General features: G+C 39.1%; 1 protein-coding gene across 1 annotated transcript in view; it reads right to left on the reverse strand.

Moving 5' to 3' along the window:
• The window catches only part of slc35f4 (solute carrier family 35 member F4), a 165,820-nt gene that overhangs the window by 29,410 nt on the left and 110,849 nt on the right, over positions 1–25,561 (reverse strand). The window contains exons 2-3 of the mRNA XM_048600276.1: positions 18,564–18,861; positions 14,225–14,444 (exon numbers count right to left, since the gene is read on the reverse strand). Coding sequence (XP_048456233.1) covers positions 14,225–14,444; positions 18,564–18,861 — 518 coding nt within the window. The remainder of the gene's footprint in view (positions 1–14,224; positions 14,445–18,563; positions 18,862–25,561) is intronic.

A 25,561-nucleotide genomic window follows, 5' to 3' on the forward strand; every position in this document is an offset into this window, starting at 1 on the left:
ACCCACACAGACATGGGGAGAATGTGCAAACTCAGTGTGGACTTGAAAGGCCTGCTTCCAAACCATAGAAATTTTATGATTTCAACCAGAAATGGGAGAGTGATGTAAATTATTCCAAAGTTAAACATTAAGTCTTTTGTAGACATTTAGCAGTATTTGAGTGGAGGATTACTTTGTTGTGTGCTTATTATGTATATTGATGTTAACACTTTGTTAATAAAATTTTTTTACATTCATAACTCCAGGATATCTTCTACTTTACAAAATTACTTTAAAAATATTTTACACAAACAGCTCTAGTTAAAAATCTTTCCCAGGTTTGAAGCTACTGGACTCTACCATATCCTCCTATATATGTTCTGTGCTGGTTTCTTCCCAAACTATGTTGAGAGAAATTGATCTTGTTGACTCCTGTTCATTTCAATATTCAAGCAGTACACAAAGTATCACATTAATATTTTGTTCGTTTATTTTCTTCTACATAAAGTCACATTGCATTATTGGGAAACAACACTTGATTAAAATGCAAGTTTATGAAAAATAGCATCCACACTTTTGCTTAGACTGTATAGCTATCTTTAGTAGTCTGCTACAGTTGTGCTGCACAAAATACCATTATAAGAAATCTGTAGCTGGTTAGTTATCCATTATTTTCAAATGAACAGGTGCAACCTCCCTAGAAACTTTGACAGATGCCTGTGCTACCTACCTGGCTGAGTGTTCTCCAGTTCACAACATTGATGTGCTTACTTCTTTCATCATCTATACCACCAATGATAACACATGGGGAGCATTAACAAAAAGCACCAGGTGATATTTAGAAAAAGTGCGAGGATATCAAAGGTTAAAGTCATAGAATTACAATTAATATTGATGTATATCATCTTTATTTTTTAAAACATTCAATAATACAACCTTGGTGAAAATAGAAAAACGTTAATAGTTATGAAGCACACATGTGGTTACACAAAGTGAAAATAATGAGAATCATTTGAATAAGAAACAGCATTATTTAATTCCTTAGATAGATCCACCATGGTGTATTCATTTGATATGGCTGAATTGTGCAGAATATAGCATACTGTGCAATTATTCTGGTGTATACTAATAAGATTCTTCAGATTTATCACCCTGAAGAAGCCCTCCTTTAAGAAAAGAGAAGATTCTATTCCTGAGCTTATCGTGTAATGAGGCTTGTTATATCTTTCTTGACCAGGAGTTAAATCATTACATCATGCTCCTGGCTGGTTCATATTGTTATGCCTCACTGGTGTTTAAATGAAGCCCTGCTATTGTTGCAGTCATCACAAAAGCTAAATATTTGAAAAGTACACAGATTTCCCTAATTTACCAGCCTGTTAGTCCCAGATTAACAGAAAGCAAAGACCATGTGTGTATATTTAACAATGACTAACATTTATTAAAGTAAATAGACTCTAGCTACAGGTAAACAACTTTGAACTATTGGTATATAACTATACTAGTTAAACACAAACACACACACACACACACACACACACACACACACCATTGTCAAAACCATGGGTAGTATGACAGATGGAATGTCTGGGAACAGAGTTGCTGAGATGATTCTTATGATTCTTGTGCTGCTCAGAATGCTTCTTCTTGGTCTTCCTTCTCCGGAGGCTTTCGCTGGTTTACAGGGATTAGTTTACACTTATAAAAGATCTTTAACTCATTCATCAAAAGTCACATCTTACACCAACTGCTGAAAGAAAAATAAACTGATTTCCTTCAAGTTTAAAGTAGCTTTTAGTGCAGAAAACAGAACAAGATCCTGAGCTGGTTGAGATCTGAAGACTTCTCACTATCCCATGCACAGTCCCAAGACTTTCAGCCACTTGAGAACCAACCATACAGCTGCCGGTGGGCAGAAGTTCCCTGTAATTGACAAGTGGACCAGTCCACAAACCTACCAACTTGCTGTCACCATCCAATGTTTCACTTACTCACAACCCTTCAGCTCCAGCTTGTCTACAAATCATACCTCAACCATCATAGCATTGCAAACAGTGTCCACAATGAACACGAGGCCACCCACCTCAGAACAAACAGCAATACCCCTGCAATCCCCAGCCCTTCAGAACACAACCAAAATCACAGACAAAACAACAAGATACAGTCCCTATAGTATTCATCACCACTCCGAAGCAACCTGTACTCCATAATTTCTCTGCAGCCTCTTGAGCACAAAGCATCAAGACAGAATCTTTGGTACTTATCAGGAGTCTTAACAGAAAAATGCAAGTAAAATGTATCAAACTCTTTCCAGTGTCTCCTCAGAAAATTTCTCAGCACAGATTAAGGGAGTAAATTGACAGATGCTATCAACCCTGAGCAACAGAGAGGACCCATTCATAATAGCAATGGACTTCGAAACAATGAAATTGATTCACAGTCAATATTTAACCAATGACACTTGCCAGTTATTGCTCCTTGGCAAAGACTAAACTGACAGAAACATGCTGCCAACAAATGTTTTTTCTATCAATTTGCCTGTTAATTAGCTATTCTTAATTAGCTGCCATTACAATGCTAGGTTCACCCATACAGCAAGAATGCAGTTGAGATAGATTCTCTGTTGGAGAAGACATTAAGGAAATGATTTTCTAAGCCTATGATGCCACAAGAGACATATATTGAAAATATTGTGTAGTGATATGTTGCCGGCAGCAAGGTTCCCAGAAGTAGCAATAACATAGGTAAAGGTAAAAAGCTATAGTCCCAGAGAACTGCTCTCTCATCAGAGAGAGAGAAAGAGACAACTGGTGGTGCTTTAACCTGAAGGTCACTATGCCCTAAGCAAAAGGAAAGGTTGAGAAGGAAAGTCCTTCATGGTGACCTCAGCCAGTGTGGGAATTGAACCCACACTGTTGGTGATACTCTCCATTGCCAATCAGCTAACTGAGCCAATGGTTTCAAGCATTAACATAAAAAAGCCCATTGAACTTTTTTTTAATCCTAAGAAGCCACTGATTCCATGGATGCTGGAGATTACCTGTCTCTTCCTGTGAATTTTCCTTCCACATCTGCAGACATTGGGAACATGCAGTACTGTCTAACTCCCCATAAGCATTTCTTAATGCAAAATCATACTCTCAAGATTCAGGTTAGTACATGCTTCTTTCTATGAGGAACAACCTTGTCCCATGGTTTCTTCCTACAGTATTTTGGCAACCATTATTGTGAAGCAAACAAGACTTCACTTTCAATCAAGTCATACACTTGAATTGATATTTATTTATATCTAAGCTACAAAGGTATAAAAGTATACTCTTTAGTAGGATTTTTATGGGCTGAGTGAAAAATTAGAAAATATATTTCTTCTTAACGCGCTTCTTTTTCATAGCAATTTTGGTGCCATTAGATCTACCTGCCTTTTGGAACAAATTGTGTTTTTTTTTTCATTTAGTATAGATATAGCATGTCACTGACAACGTAGTAAGTGATTAAGAAAATGCTGAACATTCTTAAAATAATGATGACAATCTATAAAAGGAAATAGTGTACCATATGTCTGAATAATTTCCCAACTCAAACGCAGCATATGAATCCAGTCAACAGCCGGAATGATTTGTGTAATGTAGGTTTTTCAGACCATGAAAAATCACCAATAAAGTACTCTAACTATTAGTACTAACATGTAAATAAATGTTGGGACAATTTTAGCTTTATTCATCCAATAATAATGGGACGAATTGACCACTTAAATGATGAACTACCCAGGAACCTATCAACTGCCATTTTAAAAGAGAGCTGAGGCAGGTGCCCTCTAACTGATGTTGAATTCAGGGTCCTATGATATAATTAGAGTCCCAAAGGTTTGTCTAACAATGGTTGTGCCAGTGAGGTACATGGACAGAGAGGGTCAATGTTGTTGGATGGCCATGGCGCAGGCAGACTGCTTTACAATGTGCTGGACTTTTCATGGGCCTGTGACCAATGTTATTCCCTTTAAGGACCTTTTTCCTCATTGTTACTGCAGACCACTCCCTGACAGGCCAAGTCATGTTTCCTGCTTATTCTGAGTGTGGTTACAGCCATTTTCTTCCCATTGTTCACTTTTGGACTGCACCACGATGATGACAACAACGAGAACTCATCTTCCAGAGGCTTCCAGTTTTAGCTCGATCGTGTTAGTGAGCCCCCAGATATCTACATCCCCATCCTAGCAGCCCATCCTGTCAACCCCATAGGATTCACACTTCTCCATGTCCCCATCTGACCCATCTATACCTATACCTGCCTATCTTTCCTACCCTGACTTGGCACATTAGATGATCATGCCTGGTATTGTCATTCACATTCCCCCTTCTGTGGCACCAGGGTGATACTGACACTGAATAACCCTCCTCCCTCATTACACTCTTTCCATCCATGCCTTACTGTCTCACCCACCTCAAAATCCTGCTGTCCTTCCTTCACAATTGCACTGAGCCCTTTCCCAGAGCCTGCAGCCCTTAGTCTTGAAGTGCTGAGGCTCAGTGCCATACGGTCACATTTACTCCCCCTAACTCCACCCCCTTAACTTCCCTGGACTGACCTGATGGACTTATCATAGCCCAGCCCTTCAATTGACATTCTCAGTCAGAGCCCTGACTGGTGCCTATCCATCTCCCTGACTGCGGTATCCTGTACAGGGCCAACTATTTGACCATGGCCCACTTCCTGTACAGTAGAGACCCCCTAACCGAGACACTGGCCTAAGGTCAATACCGTTGACTGACATGGGAGGCTGCCCTTGACTCTCAGTGCCGCAACTCACTGCCTGACAGGTACCTCCATGGACTTCACTAAGGAGTCCTCCCCTTTGAGTTGGATACGTGGCAACTTGCTTACTGCACACACCATCTCTTAGCAGCGTACGTGGCTGGTACATGATGTAGCTGTGAGATTGATGGAGCACACTGCTCTACAGCAAGATGTGTGCACGTTAGGCTAAGAAAGCTTAGCAGAAAGGCAACCTGCTTGGATGTGTGACCGTGCTTGCATGACAAGGCATGGTGGGGATGCTATGAACAAGCAGGTAGGTGCTAGTTAGTGAACGCTCGGGGAGCAAGCGAACAGCCCTGAGATGCAGCCTAGTCCCATCTGCAAGCTGCATGCTTGCCCCTGTGCACAAAGTGCTCCCTGCAATCTAAATCTGTGCTTCCAGACCACACTGCCAGTGAACAGAAGACGTGTTCTGGTAGGTTGCCAGATGGCGGATGCGAATGTTCACGGAGGATGAGTACATTCAATTTGTGTGAAGATTGTGCTCTAAGGTGTCAATGTTCTGTGATCAACATGGAGGCGGTTCAGAGAAGCAATGAGCTGAGTCCACCATGCCCATGCTCTGTCGGGTTTTCCTGACATCCAACTTGTTTGGCGAGTTTATTAAGATTGGAGACTGAACATTAATAAGGCAGTAGGGCGTTTAACAATCAATAATGACTATCAATTGGCATCTCACCACTGCCGAGCGAGAATTTCACCCTGCTGTTTGTGAAAAGCATAAAAATGCAACGAGATGTTCTTGATGTTGAGGTGGGTCTCATCACACTTGTTACCCAGTTCTGCCACATATCTCCCATAGCACACTTTGCTCAGACTCCTATAAGATTCCGTCCATTGTTTCTTCTCAAAATCCGGTAAAAATTTCTTATCACTTTCAAAAATTATTTTACTTCTTCAAAGAGGACTACATTTTCTGTTTCAGTCTGTTCCTCTGTCATTTTGGACTGTGTCAGTTATATGCTCGGTTGTTGATGAGTCTCACAGTTTATTAATCTGAGACTGAGATCTAGATTCTTAGCAGCATTTTCACTATTTCCTTATAATGCAATAGTGTACGCAATGCTTTGTGGTCTGTCTCCACATGAAATCTCAATTCCATAAGGTAATCTGAGGAACATTCATGTAATGAAGCTGCTAAAGTCTATTTCTTGATATTTGCAAAGCCTAATTCTGCTTCTGTCAGCACTCAATTGCAAATTAGACAGGTTTCCTGCTTGTATCAACCTGAACTTGTGCCTTATCCCATGGAGGATGGATTTGTCGCCACAATTGTGGGCAATTTGGGGACTGTATTGAGCTAACACGACTGAGGATGGTAACGTTTCCTTTATCTTCTGAAATTCTGTTGTCCACTCCAGAATCTAAAACCACTGGTTAAAAGCTTAAAAGCTCTCATAGAGGTTATATCGTAATAGCTAGATTTGGAATGAACCTCCCCACCTGGTTGACTGTTCCTAAAAAGCTGGGAATGTCATTGAAACTCTTTAGTTGTGAGAACTCATTCATTGTCCTTGGCTTCTTGGGCTCTACCATGACTCATTTCTCATCTTTGGTGAATTGATAGTTCTTTGTTGAGTGTAAAATCTGCACTTGGCAATGTTTTCAAAACTTCCTGGACTTTATTTGTCATGTGACGTACCAATATGTCATCCATATGGCAGATTATATCTTGCTTGCCTTCATGGATTTGAAACATGGCACGATGAAAAATTTCTGTTGCTACCAAAATTCCAAAGTTAGACAACTGCAATAGAACTACCCAAGCAGCATGATAGAAGTAGTTAATAACCTTGACTTGTAATCTTGGGCTACTTGCCAAAATCTGCTATTCATGCCTAATTTAATTAAGAATACATGACGAGTTATTCTTGCCAGACTGAAGAAATTGGGTAGACTTCTGTCTGGAGCCCCTGTTTAGCCACATGAGGTATACTAAAAATCAGAGCTCTCTTTTCAGCTTGGGGACTTTTTTTAGCCCTGAACACCATCTGTTTGGCTCTGTAACTGGTGAAGTTACTTCCTTTTGTAGTATGCTGTTAAGCCTTGCCCACATTTTCTCCAGCAATGGCTGTGCTACCCTCCTTGGAATCTGTAAACATATTGGCTTGGCATCATTATGTCATGGAATGTGATACTCTTACTTCAAGTTCCTTAGACCTGCAAAGATCTGTGGAAAGTCTTGACAAAATTTCTTTCTCTTGTAACACTGCATTCACCGTTTCTAGAAGACCTAACTTATGCATGTATTCCTGCTTAAAAGCAATGGGCCTTGGGTTTTCCAAACATAAGAGAGTCTCACTGATCTCTTGCTCTTCATGCCTAAGTAGTGAACTGACCTTATGCTTGAAGATCTGTACCTTTTGGAGTTTGCATTTGGATGCTCATTGGTCAAACATCTATTGATTTAAGCCACATTAATCTATCAGCTAAACATTAAACCAGACCTTGATATTTAATCTAAACTCTGTTTTGAAGCCTTTAACTTACAGTATAATAGTCGAGAACCTCTTCTGGCCTTCTTTGGCCTAAAAACATTGGTTGTCTTGCTGGTCTTCATCTCGAATCTCCTAGATTTTCTATTTTCCAAGTATTTTCCATCTTCCAGGTGTTCTCTCCAGATTGGCACTTTCCTGCTTCTGTGGCAATGCAGGATTTCCAAGACCAAATCAGCACTTGAAAAAATTGTCCAGTCCTTCCACGTTGTATTACTCAGACCCCCCCAAGTTTAACTATCATGGCAGTTTTGGTGTTGTCATGCTCTGCAGATGCAGATCTCAATATGAGTATTGCACTTGTTTCCTTCTCTTTTGCCACTTTATTGAACAGCACTCTGCTGACCAGGAAAGGCCAGTAAGAAATAACCCTACCTTTTGCGGGCCTTCTGCATTCTTAAACTGCTGTAACAATGGCACTGTCTCAACCGGTCCTGCCATACCTTCAGCCAGCTTCCCATGTCTACCAACTGAGGGAAGTCTGCTGGGTATTTTGTTTCTCTGGTTTCTCTTCCAATTTTCCCTCTCTGCTCTGCCATGCGTCTTCCAATTTATTTCCTTTATTCTGTTGAAGTCTTCCAAGTTTTTCTCCTGGTGTGCTAGCAACTGTTTTTCTCCTTTCCTCATGAACTTTGATCGATAGCTTCAATTCAGAAGTCTGCCTAGTTGTAACAGGAATTGTGCTATGGGCATTACCCTTCATGGATGGGCTGCTCACAGTGACACAAACCTGTTATTCCACCCTCATGGGGACTAGTTTGTGCTGCGCTCTTGAGACTGCTTTATGTAGTTAGACTTTCCATACTTTGAATCTGTTGCAACTCCGTCTCCACCCTAACAGTGACTATTAACTGACTTTCAGGAGTTCCTGTAAATTTTTCATCTGTGTTCTGAAATACATAACACTGATTAGAGTTCTCTAGTACAGTTCCTCCATTCCGCCATATAAAAATAGGTGGGCGGGGTCAATGTGTGATGAGGACATAAGGAATCTGCAGGAGATATAAATAGATTAAGTGAGTGGTCAAAAACTCAGCAGAAGTAATTTAATGCCGGAAAGTATAAAGTCATGCACTTTGGCAGGAAGAATCAAAAGGCAGACTATATTTTATTGGAGAGAAATTCCTAAAAAAAAACATGTAATGCAGAGGCATTGTGTTTTTGTATATGAAACACACAAAGTTAGCATTCATGTACAGCAAGTAATTAAGACAAATGGAGTTTCGGCCTTTATTGCTGGGAGTTGGAGTTTAAAAATAGGGAAGGCTTGTTACAACTATACAGGGTATTTGTGTACTGTTCTGTTTCCCATAATTAAGAAAATAAATTAGCTTTGGAGACAGTTCAAAAGTGATTCAGTAGGCTGACTCCTGTGAAGAAGGGGTTGACTTATCAAGAATAACTAAACATGTTAGGCTTGGTTCATTAGAGTTCAGAAGAATGAGGGGTAATCTTAATGACATTTCTGAGGGGTCTTGGCTGGGTAGATGTTGAGAAGATATTTCCACTAGTAAGTGATCTCAAACTACGGGACATAGTTACAGAATAAGGGGACACTTGTAAAATTGAGATGAGAAGGAATTCCTTCACTCAAATGGTGGTAAATATCTGGAAATCTCGCAGAGAGCTTGAATGCTAAATCACTGAAAGTGTTTGAAGAGGAGGTAAATAGATCTCTGAAATATCTATGAGTTGAAGGAATTAATGAACAAGCACAAAAAAAAGGAGTTGAGGCCTAAGGCAGATTAGTCATGATCGTATAGAATGATAGGGCAAGCTTGAGAGGCAGAATAGCACACTCCTGTTTCTCTTTATGTTCTTTTCTTAGAATCTCGACAACATGTAATGGTGTTGATGTCAAATTAAATTAACATGTATATCATCATCATTGACATACTCATTCCGATTATGCTACAATTAGTCTGGCAGCCCATATAGGGTGATAGATACAATATCCATTTATGGCCAAAAGTGCCTTGTTTGTATTGTTTTGTCTATCTGTCTGCGTTATAGATAGTCTGATCCAAAAGAGTATTCCCTGTATTGTTCTTAAAAACCTTAAAAATATTTTTAGACAGCAGGCAGGAGTACTATATTTGTTGCAGTAAAAAGAAGCAGAAATTGTCCAAATTACAATTGTCCTGTTTTTGTGTGGACAGGACATACTTGGGCATTTTTTGACATTGCCAGTGTTGTAACTGCATTGGAACAGTTTGACGAAAGGTGCAACTAATTAGGGAGCACATGACTTCAGTACTATTGCTGTAATGTTGACAGGACTCATAGCCTTTGTGGTATCCAGTAGCTTTAGCAGTTTCGTGATACAATGTGGCTGTAGATTGGTCTCTGTGATGCTGGAGACCTGAGGAGGAGACCAAGATGGATGATCCATTCAAAACTTCTTGCTGAATGTATGAAGCAAATGCTTCAACCCTATCTTTTACACAGACATGCAGGGCTCCCCCATGAAAATGTGGATCCTCCTCCTCTTGTTGGTTGTTTAATTGTTTACCACAATTCACAACCAGCCATGATAGATCTGTGGTGCTTTGCTCTCATCCATTAGTTGTGGGATTGCTTAGCTCTATCTATCACATGACTTAATTTCAACTTTTGCTAGGTTGACTCATCACTTTTAGATATGCTCCCATATGGCCCAGCTGCACTCTTCATTGAATCTGGGTTAATCCCTTACGATGACAGTAAAGAGAAGGATATGCAGGCAATGAGGTTACAGATTGTGGTTGAATCTAATTTTAATGCTGCTGATGGCCTTTAGCATAGTTGGCCAACTTTGAGGTGCTACATCTGATCAGACTCTATTCCATTTAGCTTTGCATTAGTGTGATAAAACCTGACGGACAGTATGCCCAGTGTGAAGATGGGTCCGCACCTTTGTAGGCACTGTGCAGTGGTCTGTCATGCATCTGCCATAGGTAGATTGATGAGGATGAGGTGAAGTAGGGTTATCCCTCTTGTTGTTTCCTTCACCCATTACAGGGGACCCAGTCTGTCAGATATGACTCAGAAGCAGGAATAGGCCATTTGGCCTTTAACTCAGCTGCACCATTTAATAAGATCATGGCTGATTTGGTTGTGGTCTCAGCTTCATTTCCTGTCTGTGCACAACAATCTTCAACTTAGCCAGCATGATCAGCAATGCTGCTAGCAAACCGCCAATGCTGATGGATGTTGAGGTTCCTCAGAGTACAATCTGAGCCCTTGACATCCTCGCTGCTTCTTTCAATTAGTGTCAACATGGATTACAGCTGATTTCATCAACTGAGTGTTGGGGGTGGGGGTGGCTGAGAGAGGAGGCAATGGTAGATTGTAAAATCAGCAGGATGCTTTCTTGCTCATGGTTGGCCTAATGCCATGACACTCCATGTTGTACAGAATCAATGTTGTGGACTCCCAGGGCAACTCCCTCCCAATTATATACCACTGTGCCACTACCTCTGCTGAGAGTATCCTGAAGGTGGGACAGGGAATATCCAGGGACAATGATGGTGGTGTCTGGAACATTGTTTGTAAGGTATGATTCTGTGAATGCTTTGATAGCTGTCCTAATTTTGGCACATGCTCTCAGGTGTTAGCGAGGAAGAATTTGCAGAGTTGACACTGCTAGTTGTGGTGTTGTGATTCCCAGTGCCTAAGTCAATGTCCAGCAATCTGTCCAGCTTTATTCCTTTCCTACTTATCTGTAGCAGTTTGCGACAACTGACATGGTCAGCTATCCTAACTGAGACATTAGTATGGTTAAAATATGCAGTTTAGGCATAACACTTTAGTCACAAATGATAAGTTTAAATTTGGACTGATCCAACACTTAATACTGCTGCTCTTTTATTTAGTAACGATGATGAAGAAATCAAAACATTTGTATTTGGGTCTCACCGCTGAAAATTCCTCAATCTGTGATTAGGCAGATAATCAGAAGCTTTTAAAACATGAGCCGTTCATTTACATTGAAGACATTAAATTTTCTTTTTACTAACTGACAAATTATGCTCATTCAAACTATAATAATTAAATGATTCTATTGTTTATTTGATTATGTTATCACACGGACAAAATAAATTTGGACAAGGAAGTTTTCACCAGATATACGTTACAGTGGAGCTAGGCTCAGAAAAGGTACATGCTCTGCTGCTGCTAAAGTATTTTGGGAATCATGAAAACACTATTTTCTATGATCTGAAAACAATACATAATAGGTGTTGAGGAAAGTTAGAACACTGCTGGGGTGTGTTTGAATCCAATGCAAAGCAATGGAACAACAGGCTCCTCTCGGATATGAGTCCACGGGGAAAAGTTGTTAACCAATTAAAAAAATTCATATCATCCTGACAAAGTGTGTGGAAAATGGTGCAGGCATATTGATGAAGGAGCACATAAAATATATGGGCAGAATTAGGCCATTTGGCCCATCTACTCCAAAATTCAGTCATGGCTGATATGTTTCTCAGCCCCATTCTCCTGTCTAATCCCTTAATAGTCAAGAACTTATCTATCTCTGTCTTAAAGACACATGATGACTTGGCCTCCACAGTCTTCTGTGGCAATGTGTTCTACCGATTAATCACTCATCTCAATTCTAAATGATTGTCCCTTCACTCTGAGGCGTGACCTCAGGTCTCTCCTACTAATAAGAAACATATTCTCCACATCTACCCTATCCAGACATCTCAGTATTCTGTTAGTTTAAATGAGATACCCCCTCATCCTTCAAAACTCCTTCACGAACAAGCCCAGATTCCTCAACTGCTGCTCATATGATTAGGCCTGCATTCACGGGATTAATCTTGTAAACCACCTCAGAATGCCCTCCAACGCCAACACATCCTTCCTTAGATACAAACTTGAGGTATTTTTCTTGTGTGGTGAAAATTGGGCAAGTGTTTACTGGTAGAATCGGGATTGCTGATGAAAAGAGGCTGAAATCATAATAATAAGCAACTGTCATTTCGACAGCATATTGGGAACATTAGAGTTAGGATTAACAGTTTACAGCTTTGTAGGATGGGATTTGAAAAAGTTTAATTTAGACATTAAATAAAAACTCTTCCATACACACCAAAAATTTCTCGAAGCACTAGATACCCTGCCTACCTGTCGCACTATATCAGAGACCATGGGAGTGTTTGCTTCTGTGCCAGATCGGTGTAAGGCCGAAATGCCTTGCAGGCTAATATGATACAATCAATTATATCCATTGGTGTTCTACCTGGACCCATTGTCCAGGAGTTTATAGCAGCAGCATGTTCAGTGGCCAGGGTTCTGCTCTGCAGTTTGCACACCACATCCATGCTGCCTGCCTGCCCTCCACTATTGACAGTAATTGGCCTAAACAACAGCAACAACTGTCTTATCAAATGGTAGCACCGTGGTTAGGTAACTAGACTATTAACTCAAAAACCCGGGCAAATGATCCAAGGACAAAATTCAAATAATACCATGGCAGCTGTCAAATTTAAGTTTGCTTCAATAAATACGCAAGAAAAAGTTAATATGGGAAATAATGACCATGTAACAACCAGTTTGGCTTAAGAACTGTTCTGTTTCACCATTGTCCTTTAATAAATCCTTCAATAAAATGATCTCTATGTAACTCAAGTTCCACATCAATATGGTGACTCTCAACCACTCTCTGAACTCAACTAATACTCAGCTGTGTTCAATTCATCACAACCCTCTCAAGGGCAATTAATACTTGCTATGTCAGCAATATGCACACCCTATGAATGAATAAATATGACTTTATTAATAGAGGTATAAAAGTACAAGAGCAAAGAGGTTGTGGTGAACTTATGTAAGATACATATTTGGTCTTAACCAGAAGTTTGCTTCCAGTTCTGGGTGCTGCACTTTAAATAAATGTGAAGGCACTGGAGAAAGTGCTGAAGAGTTTTATGAGAGTGGTTCCAAGGAAGAGGAAGTTCAGTTATCAAGGTAGATTGGAGAAGTTGTGATTATATTCATTAGACAAGAGTAGGCTGAAATGAGATCTGGTTGAAGTATTCATAATCAGAAGAAGACCATTAATAGGGGGAAAATATTTCCACTCATGAAAGGATCAAGAATGAGAGCACACAGATTTTAAACTAATCAGTAAGGGAAGCAAAAATGATATAAAGAAGAAGTATTTTCATGCAAAGAAAGATTCAGATCCAGAATGGAGTAGCCAAAAATATGGTGAAAGAGGTTCAATTGACGCATTGAATAGGGATGCCATTGGCTATTTGAAAAGAAAAAAATGTACAGGATTATAGGGAGAAGGAAGAGAATGGCACTAAGTAAGATGGTCATTTGAAGAGGGAAACCAAGGGCCAAATGCTATGCTGTAGCAACTTTGTGAAATTCTGTGAAATAAAAAAGTTTCTCTTCAACATTTTAGGCCAGTGTCTGGGCATGTTAAATTGCCGAGGTGTATAGAGAAATATCAGCCTGGCAGATGGCATGCCTTACATGGGGTTCAAATGGATTGTCTAGCAATTATTAATGTGATTACCCCAACAAAAATTCTCTCTGGTGCAGTTAATCCAACACACCCATAGGCAAGAACAGGAGCAATTGCCGATTATGTTATAATGTATACACATAAAAGAATCTTTTCTGTGCTATCAACATTCAAACTAGTGAACTGGATTCATCTTTAATAAGTCATCTTCATCTTGCTGGAGGGAAATACATCATATTTTGTACAACACTGTGCTTCTCAGGAATGACATTCAGCATTAGCTTGAAATATAATTTCCTCAAAATTTCACACAATATGAATAATATTATTATGATTGATCATGGAAAGACGAATCCAGTTGCCAGTCTTTTTTATGATGTATCTAAAATGGACTCACTCTATGTTAGAGACTGCATTGCAGTTTTCACTTGTGAAAAAATTGCTTTCATTGAAGCCATTAATCATTGGTACTTACTCTAACGCCCATGAACTTGTCTTTGAGCACAATCCAAGAGAGCAAAAAGACAAATGCTTTGTTGCAACAAAAAAGAGCAGAGACATCTGTGGCTGTTAATTTCTTCAGAGCAAGTAAATATAGGTAATTAGTTAATGTCCAGAGGATAGAAAATGGGGCTGTTCTTTTCAGAAAGAGTCTCAGAGTCAGTCCTTCTTCTCCGAAAATCCGACTGCATTCCCTGTAGGCAATGAGCAGATAGACGTATAATCAGAGATATATGTAGCAGTAACTTTTCTTTCACAGCATCTATTAAGTTAATGACAAACATTAACATGCCTACTACACCATCAAATAAATATTTCTTCAGATATTTTGTTATCTAGCATATAAGCTTTTAATAAAGCTGATTTTTGTTCCTATGGACATAGTTAATTGAGTTGCACATTTGAAGGGAATTGTTTCCAAGATATACCAATTGATTCCTAATTACAGGAATCCTTTTTGATCCATTTTCTTTGTGACTTAGCAGAATCAATGAGAGTTTAATTTCCAGAAGGTGTCTCAATAAGTAGGTTCTGGCTATACAATTGTATAGATGTTTCATTTTGATTGTTCAACATCCTGAATGAGCAGAAATTTCCCTCAATTAAATATTGGGAATTCCAGTGCCATTATCTTTGATCCCTGCCACAAACTCCATTCCCTAGCCACCAACTCCAAGGATTCCCATGGTAACTATCAGAAGCTTAATCAAGCATTCACAATCTTCGTGTCATATTTAGCCCTGAGTTCTGCTTCTAACTACATATTGAGGCACAGAGTTTACCAAATGGAATGAGGGTCTTCAATACATCATATACATACTGGTCCTCAAGCACCTATTGACTTTAACCAAATTTACCAGCATTTGGCCTGTAGCCTTGGATGCTATGGTGTTTCAAGGTCTTCATCTAAATTCAGCTTAAATTATGTGATGGTTCCAACATCTACCAACCTTTCAGGCAGTGGGTTCCACATACCCACCATCCACTCAGTGAAAGCATTTTTCCTAAATTTCCTCTTAACCTCTTACCCCTCACCTAAAATTTATGCTTCCTGGTATTGATCCTTCTACTACTCTATCTACCCTCTCTATGCCCTTCATAATTTTGGACCCCTCAAACAGGTTCTCTCCTCTTCATAGCTTAAATGCGCCAGCTCAGGACAACCTCCTGGTGAATCTCCTTTCCTATATTGTGGGAACCAGAATTGCTCACAATACTCCAGCTATGACTTAACTAAAATCTTATACAGCTCTCTGCTCTTATACTCAGTGCCTCAACTAATAAAGGCGAGTGTCCATTTGTCTTCTTAACAACTTTATCCACCTGTTCTCCTGCCTTCAAGGATCTATGGGCATACCACAACAAAGTCCCTCTGATCCTCTGTACTTCCTAGGCTCCTAATATTCATCATGTTTTCCTTTGCCTTGTTAGTCTTCCAAAAAATAGGTCACTTCGTACTTTTCAGGATCACATTCCACTTCTCTGTTTTGTTTACTTGACCAGCCCATCTATATTAGCCTATCATACTATTTTCCACACCATCAACTTTCATGTCATCTGCAAGCTTATTGTTCAAACCCCATGTCCAGATCACTAATGGACACTAGGAAGCCAGCACCAAACCTTGACTTATGCCACTGGACATAGGCTTCCAGTCATAAACACAATCTTTGACAATCACCCTCCATCTTTTCCCACTAAGCCAATTTTGAATCCAATTTGCCATACTGCCCTGGTTCCCATGGGGTCTTAATTTCTTCATCAGTCAACCATGCAAGACGGTGTCAAAAGTCTTACTGAAGTCGATGCAGAATACTTCAACTGTACTACACCCATTTACACAAACATGTCAGATATGATCTCCTTTGGCGAAGTCATGCTGACTATCCTTGATTAATCTTTGCCTCTCCAAATGGAGATTAATTCTGTTCCTCAGATTTTTTTTTCCAAATGTTCCCCTACTGCAGATGCTATACTCATGGCCTATAGTTCCCTAGTTTCTCGCCACCACCCTCCTTGAATAATATTCCAAATATTATCTGTCCTCTCTTCTTTTATCACTTCTCCTGCAGACTGAGAGGATTTGAAAATTAATTTCAGGGGTCCTGCAATCTCCTCCCTTGCCTGGTAAAGCAGCCTGGGATATATCTCAGACAACAAAGTGCAGGGCTGGATGAACACAGCAGGCCAAGCAGCATCATAGGAGCAGAGAGGCTGACGTTTCGGGCCTAGACCCTTCATCAGAAAAGGCATCTGCAGTTCCTACTATATCTGGGATATATCTCATCTGGGCCTGCAGATTTAACCAATTTAAAGCCCACTAATATTGCTAATACCTCCTCATTCTTAATGCTAGTTTGTTCAAGTGTATTGTTATGTAAACTGTGTGATATATAATATATATATTTAATATAATTTGTTGTAAACTTGGAATTTTGGTTAGAGCTAGTAACATGTAGCTTTCTTCTGTGTATGAAGTTAGCAATTAAGTTATAAATATTTCTGTGGCCATGATAATTTATTTTAAGACAGCTGTTGAGGCCTAGCTTCAGAATTAATTTTTTAAAAATATATTCATAGGGCTTTACAACCAAACAGGATAAATAAGCTCCAGTTCAGAAAATCAGACTAAGTTTTTTTAAGCTTGAGACGCATCCACATCTTTGAGAGAGATTGTGTTTGATTTAGTTTTACTTTGAGTTTTGAGCAGTCCTGTGAAATCATTGGTTGAAGAGCCAGTGTAGACCAGTGTTCCTGACAAGGGAAGGATACAGTGAAACTGGATTACTTTAGAGTAATGAGGTAGTCATCACCATAGGCCAGAAACATTAGTGATAAACTCTGAAGAGGTTACTTAAAGCTATGCATATTTAAACTCAAGGAAAAGCTATCTGGAGTTCCAACATATAAGTTAAGTCAAAAATTACTTAAACTGACCAAAGCGTTACAGGCAGGGACTCTGCTATTGTATGAGTAGTGTTTTTGGGTGCTGTACCAGGGGTGTGTTTGAATACTTGACAAAAGCTGTTTGCTTTTTTTCAAGTTATAAAGGAGTGTATGGGATTAACGGGATTATACTTTTACTATGTGTTTAAAAATCTTTGAATTTGTGCTATAAATAGATTATTTGATTTATTCTATTTTATCTTCATTTCTCCTGTTAATAAACGTGTTTCGTTATTAAAGCAAAAACTTTCAGCGAAAGACCACGTTGTTAAAACTAAAACAAATCAAAATATGATTTCTCAAGCCAGGTTTCAGTCTAGCATCTTATGTGTGCAGTAATAACATTAGTTGGAATCAGAATGATATCACAGTCCCTTCCCTGATTTCTATACATATATTCTCCATCTTAGTAGTGAATACAAATTCAAATTACTCATTTAAAACGTCACCTACATCTTTCAGCTCCACACACAGATTGCCACTTCTGTGCCCAATGGGTCTTACTTTTTCCCTGGTTATCCCCTTGCCCCTAATATACTTATAAAACATCCCTAACAGAATATATTCTTTTTACACCTCTTTTACATTATCCATTCCACCCCTGCTTCAACTCAACTGCTACTGATACCCTTATCAATGCACTTGTGAGCTCCAGAAAACATCTCCAATGATCTCCTGGTTGATCGCTGAGCTTTCACCCTCCATAAACATGAGCTCATCTAAATGTCTGCTGCCCATATCTTGACTCCCACCATGTCATATTCACCCATCAGCTCTATGCTTGCTGACCTACAATTGCTCTGTTCAACAATCCTTGTTTTCAACATACTCTATCATCTCGCCTCCTTTCTATTACTGTAACTTCCATCAGTCCCACAGACCTCCGAGGGTTCTTGGCACTTCCTATTTAGTGCTGTTGTACAGTCAGAATTCATCTGTGCCTTCTGCAGCCAATATCCTAAGAACTGCAACTCTCTCCCTAAAGCTTCGTGTTTTTTTATCCTCCTTACCCCTTTAAGCTGGTCCTTAAAACCTACCTCTTTGACCACATTATTGGCCATTTGTCCTATTATGTATTCCCTTCTGTAATTTGATGTCAAATTTGATCATGTTTCTTTGAAATATCTTCATGATCTTACCATGTTAGAATTTCTATGAAAGAGGCTGTTATTATTGTTGACATTAAAACCAAAATATGTTCCAATCTGCAAATATTGTGACAACATGATAAAGGGACTTGTCAGCTAGGAACAATGTGCTGAAAATGCTGCATTAACTAACTTCATTAACAAACCTAGCAATGTATCATTTTGAATTGCATAATATCTTTTAATGTTTTCTTTATCAAAAAGAGAACGAATCAGTACCTAATTTTTTTAATTAGCGTCTGCTTTTCCTGTGCTGAAGCCAAGTGTCCCGAGTAGTACACAGGGAAAAACATTATGTTCCAATTTGTAGAGAACCAGGTCATAAAAAAAGGACAATGGAAGTTCTTGTATGTAACTTTGACAATCTGTGTAGTACCAACCCAGGAGGATGATACAGAAAGAATGACCAGAAACCCCCAGAAAATCTTGAAGAACGCAGAGGTGCACGATTGACAGCGTGTCTTAGCATTATTATCTGGATCACTATTTTCGGTCCGATTCTCTGAAGCTTCTTCTCCTGGGAAATGAAAAAAAAAATTTAAAACACAGAATAAATAAGTACACATGATCTACTGCAAAACCTGACAGTAATGACTGCTTTGAGATCCTTCTGTTTTAAACAGGGAAATAAAACTTAGAAATATTGGAACAGGAGAAGATAATTCAGCTCATTCAAACTCCTCAGCCCTATTTGCCAGCCACAACCAATATTCCCTCTCACAAAAACAGAAATTGCTGGCGAAACTCAGCAGGTCTGGGAGAATCTGCGGGAAGAAAGCAGAGTTAATGTTTCAAGTCTTGCGTCTGTTCTAATGAAGAGGCACCGGACTCGAACTGTTAACTCTGTTTTCTTCTCACAGTCCTGCTGAAATTCACCAGCAATTTTGGTTTTTTGTTTCAGATCTCCAGCATCCACAGTTCTTTGCTTTATTTCAATATTTCCTCTAAGCTGCACAGGCGTGCCGTCATGCAACAGGCTGGAATGTACTGCAATGAACAGGTTTCTGAAAGCTACAATTGCTTCTAAGATGCACCTGTGCACGGTCAAATAATAATCTTGAGTGTACTGTGTAGTTCATTTAAACATACATGAAATAGGAGCAAAAGCAGACCATTTAGCCCCTTGAGCCTGTTCTGTTATTGAACAATATCATGGCTGATCTGTCTGTATTTCAAATTCCATGTTCCCATCTATGCCCGACTACCCTTGTTTCGTCTGCCTGACAAGAATCTGTCTACCACCTTTTTACTAATAGATAATGAGCCCCACTTCCACTGCCCTTTGAGGTAGAGAGTTCTGAAGTCACGCAACCCTCTAAGTGGAAAAATGTGTTCTCATCTCTGTCCTAAAATGTTGACCCCTAATTTTAAAACCCCTATTTCAGGACTCACCCACAAGACGAAAATTCTTTTCTGTGTCCACCTTGTCAAGAGCATTCAGGATCTGAAACACTTCAATTAAGTTACCCCTCACCCTTCTAAACTCCAGTGGAAGCAAGGCCAGCCTGTCCAAACGTATCTTCATGAGACAACCCACTCAATTCGGGAATCAATTCAGTTCTGAGGAAGGGTCACCGCACCTGAAACGTTAACTCTGATTTTTTCTTCACAGATGCTTCCAGACTTGCTGAGCTTTTCCAGCCACTTCTATTTTTGTTCATCAATTCAGTCAATCCCTGTCTTCAGTGCATTTACATCCTTCATCGAATTAGGAGACAGAGGAGCATGCAGTACTCAAGATGTGATCTCATACCCCATGTAATTGAAGCATAACATGCTTACTTTTAAGTTAAATTCATCTCATTATAAAGCTTAGAATCCACTTAACCTTCCTGATTATATGCTCTAACTGACTCTTCCCAATTACAATGATTTTGTTCTAAGTGCGTAACTATAATCTCTTCAATGATCGATTCTATCACTTTTTCCACAACAGACATTAAGCTAAGTGGCCTATACCTGCCACTTTTCTCTCTTCTTGAATAGAGTGATAATATTTATTACTCTCGAGTCTGGTAGAATCTTTCCTGAAACAAGGGAATTTTGGACAGTTAATGCTAATGCATCTACCAGCTCATTAGTCCCCCCTAGGATGAAGCCTATTAGGACCCTTAGTCCTGTCAGCCTGCAGTTCCATCAGTTTGTTCACTAACATTTCCCTCATGACAGTAATTTCAAAAAGTTCCTCTCTCCGTTCCACCTCCTGAATTACAGCTATTACTGGAATGATTTTTGTATCCACAATGGTAAACAAAGGCTGTGTTCATTTCATCTGCAATCTCATTATCTATGATTAATTCCCTATCCTCACTTCCTAGAAGATCATTTATTACACTTACTTTTAAGATCACTACTTACACGTTTTCTTTTTAAATACCAATAGTAACTCTTGCTAACCATTTTACAGTCCTAACTAGCTTTCTCTCACACTCTTAATTTCTTCCTCCTGATTAATCATTTTGTTCCTTATTTTCTAACCAATCACCTGACCTGCCACTCATCTTTGTGCTGTAAAATTCTTCTTCCTTAAATTTGATGTTTTCCCTAACTTCTTTAGTTAACTACAGATGCTGGGCCCTCCAGAACAATTCTGAAGAAGAGCCATACCAGACTCTAAACTCTGTTTCCCTCTCCATATATGTTCTGGACCTGATGAGCTTCTCCAGCATTCTTTATGTTTCTTTCAGATTTCCAGCATCTGCAGTATTTTTCTTTTCTTTGAACAATAAATGTTTCAGTTCAATTGCCCTTTATCAAAACTGCTGCGGAATATTTCCAGCATTTCCTGTTTTTATTCCAGGTTTCCAGAATCTGCAGTATTTTGCTTTAGTATCAATTAAACAGCAGGTTTTCATGATGTCATTAATGTGATAAATAAAATGAATTGAAATATCTAGCACTGTTTGAATTGCTCAATGCAGGCCTCTCAAGCTAACAGTGTAGGAAGTTAATAGATCATCTTGGTGTTAAATGCCTTCATCTATATTTCTAATATACATGCCTCTTGGGCATTCCTGGGACAATTATCAGGAATATCAACTCTTGTATTTTGAAATATATTTATTTATTTTGAAATAGAAAATGATTTCTTTGTCAAACAGCACAATTGCCTTTGCAGCCATGGGCTCTGGGGAATGAATTCCACAGTCTCACAACTCTTTAGGGAAGTTTTTTGCTGAATTTGCTTTTAACTACCTCCACTGAATACCAAGGTTAAATCCACTCGCTTTGGATTTCCCTAAATGTGGAGGAGAGTCTGCTCTATCAATGCCATACATTATTTTGAACACTTCAGTCAGATTTATCCTTAAGTTCCCCATCACATGGAATAGAAACTACTTTCAGCCAATGTCTTATCATACCTTAGTCCCTGCATTTAATTATCATCCTGTTGGATCATTGTTGAACTTTTCCCTAGGCAGAACACTTTGCTTAGTGAACTGAAACAACAACCTTCAGCAACACAGTTGTAGAAACAAAGATTGCAGAAAACTATTTCGTATTGCAGAGTGTCAGTGTCAAACAGCATGGGGAATTAGTGCAGTGAGTAGTATGAAGATATTGTTATGATCCCAACTGATACTATTATTAGACAAATTAGATTCTAGATTGAAATCTGAACTGACTTTTTTTTAGTTAACAAGGTGTCTTTTATTGAAACATAAACTCTCAATGCAGATTTGGTTTTAACAATAAAACAGAAGTTTATTATGCAAAATAAATGAAGATAAAATAGAATAAACCAAACTACTTACACATATTATAGGTTGAAAGATTTCAAAACATGGCAAAATACAATCCTATTTATCCCAACATCATCACTTTAAAGTATGCAAACACCAGAGATTTTCCTTCTCTATCACGTCTAAAGATTTGATTTAATTGTTTCTTTCAATTCTCAGTCTTGAGATGTTCATAATTCATACAATTGAGCTTAGGCTTTTGCAGTCACAGGACCCGAAACGTTAACTCTGTTTTCTCCTCCACAGATGCTGCCAGACCTGCTGAGCTTTTCCAGCAACTTTGTTTTTGTTTAGGCTTTTGCAGCTTCAAATAACCCTTCAGGTCATAATAAAATACTTCTGGTCTGGAATTTTCAAACTAAAGCCTTCACACTAAAGTAACTTATATCCTAATTGTTCCTTTCTTGAGGAGAAACTGTTCTTACATCGAACTTCAACCAGGACTTCAGCAAAATGAAACCAAATGTTTTTCAATTGATATTATTAATTAAAAATAATCAATTCCTGAATCTTCTAATGAAAAGCAAGCTAATGCTTTTCAATTTGTATTTTGTTTGACCATAAAACTTTCACAACAAAATCAAATCCCCATTTTCATCTCAGGAACTCTCGCTCTCATACTAGGTTTTAAAAAATGGCTCCAGAAAGAATGAAAAGTTAATCATTGTCCTTCATAAATATAGATGAAAACCCACATGTCACTAGTTCAAACTCTAAAGTAAATGATATTAATTCACTTACATATATATACCTTACATCATAATAAATCTACAATTTGAGCAAAACACACTCAGAGGAGTAATTTCAATCTTTATATACTAGGTGAGGAACTTCACCTTCAGAGAACACATAATATAGAAATTTTGTCATTGGATTTACACAACTTCCAACTATTAATTTAAATCTTTAGAGAATCATGCACAGCAAATTTTTGAGATACACACTTGACAGAAGCAAACAACTTGCAAGTATGGAATACAAAATAAGAAAGACATTCATTAGATATAAAAGTAATGATTAAACATACTTTGTAAAAATGAAATTACCAGACACTAGAAAACCAAATCATCACTAAAAAGATTAAAAACCTCTACCTACCTAGAGTGTAAATTAAGCAATGAAATAGACATATTGAAACTATGTACAGCAGCACAACTGTTGTTAGTTCAGTGCATTTTACAATTCATCTATTTTAAGACACGCTATTTCATATTGACAAGCGATATTAATAAAGGAAGCTCGTGAAAATATACTTGTAGATGCAGCATATGACTAGAGGATGCAATGGCCTAGTGGTATTATCCCTGGACTGTTAATCAAGACACTCAGATAACATTCTGGGGACCTGGGTTCAAATCCCACCACAGCAGATGGTAGAATTTGAATTCAATAAATATCTGGAATTAAGAGTCATGAATCGATTGTTCATTAATGTCCTTTTGGGAAAGAAGCTGCCTTCCTTACTTGGTCTGCCCTACATGTGACTCCAGACCCACAGCAATGTGGGTGACTCTTAAATGCCCTCTGGGCAATTAGGGATGGGCAATAAATGCTGCCTAGCCAGCAATGCCCTCATCCTGTGGATGAATTAAAAATAAACTTGCAAGATTACATTAACACATGAGAGCTAATGAGGCTCTTGCATGCTCCAACACAAAGCATTTTGCCAACTGAAAATGACTTTTACCAAACGGGCACTGAAAGCAAAATTCAGAAGGTGCATTTTCTGATTTCACAGAATACATTTACAGAATACATTCCAACTTGAGCCACTCCAGAGCATAAACCTCGGACATCATTACCAATCTCTTCTCACATATCCCAAACATCATTATCCATTTTTTAAGTAGATGCTTGCTGACCTATTCTGAGCATTTTTTTTAGAATTCCAGATTTGCAGTATCTTATCATAATTTACTTTCGAAGTGACCAAGAGATCCTATACTGCATCCTAGTTTATTGCTTTTGAAATCTCAATATAATTTAATTGCATTCCTCTTCTTTCTACTCCTTTCTTTCCACACTTTTCTTTGCCTCTATACTGCCTTCTGCAGATCCACCTCAGAAACCATTTTTGCGCTTTCGCTTGTGAAACGGAATATGAAAATATGGATTAGATAAGGGAGACAATGGCCTACTGGTATTATCACCAGATTATTAATTCTGAAACAGGGAACCCAGGTTTGAATCCTGCGATAGCACATGGTGAAATTTGAATTTCATTAATATCAGGATTTAAGAGTCTAATAATGACCATGAAACTACTGACGATTGTCAGGTAACCCATCTGGTACACAAATGTTCTTCAGGAAAGGAAATCTGTCATCCTCATCTGGTCTGGCCTACACGTGACTCCGGACCCACAGCAATGTGGTTGATTCTCAACTGCCCTCTGAATTGGCCTAGCAAGGCTGGCCTAGCAAGACACTCAATTGTATCAATTGCTAGGAAGTCTTAAAAAAGAAATGAAACTGGACTGACCAACTGGCAACAACTTAGGCACAGGGAACAACAGCAAAACCAGCCCTTCCACCCTGCAAAATCCTCCTTACCAACATCTGGGGGGTAGTACCAAATTGGAAGAGCTAGATCACAAACTAGTCAAACAGCTGCCTAGCACGATCATACTCATTGACATTGTACCTTACAGCAATGTCCCAGACACCACCATCACCATTCCTGAATATGTCCTGTCCCACCGACAGGACAACCCAACAAAGGTGGTTGGCACAGTGGTACACAGTCAGTGTGGAGTTGCCCTGGGAGTCCTCAACATTGACGCTGAACCCCATAAAGTGTCATGGCTTCAGGTCAAACATGGGTAAGGAAACATCCCGCTGATTACGACATACCGTCCTCCCTCAGCTGATGACTCTGTGTTCCTCCATTGTGAGCAACACTTGGAGGAAACATTGAGCGTGGTACAAGCACAAAATGTACTCTGAGTGAGGTTTTTAAGGTCACCACTAAGACTGGCTCAGCAGCAGCAACAGTGTTTGAGCTGGTCAGGGACATAGCTGGGACTGTAGCAGGCAACCAAAAAGATGGCAAAACAGACTTGAGCTCTTCCTCACCATTCTGCTTGCCACATACGCACCTGTCTATGACAACATCAGTAAGAGTGACCAAAGTCCTGCCTCCACATTGAGAATACCTTACATCATGTTGTGTGGCAGTATCACCTTGATCAGTAGGGGAATCAAGGGTTATGGGGAAAGGACAGAAAAATAGATGTGACGAGTTTGAGATCAGGCAGGATCCTACTGAATGGTGGGGCAGGATTGAGGATTGATTGTTCCTATTCCTTGTGGTCTTATAGTTTGAATGGAACAAACACTAGAATAGAACCAACAACTCAAGACTGGGCATCCATGACGCCCTGTGAGCCATCAACAGGTGCAGAATTGTACTCCAACACAATCTGTAACCTCATAACCCAGGATAACGACCACTCAACTATTACCATCAAGGCAG

The sequence above is a fragment of the Rhincodon typus genome, chromosome 8, assembly GCF_021869965.1.
Source record: "Rhincodon typus isolate 14 chromosome 8, sRhiTyp1.1, whole genome shotgun sequence".
Classification (NCBI taxonomy): Eukaryota; Metazoa; Chordata; class Chondrichthyes; order Orectolobiformes; family Rhincodontidae; genus Rhincodon; species Rhincodon typus.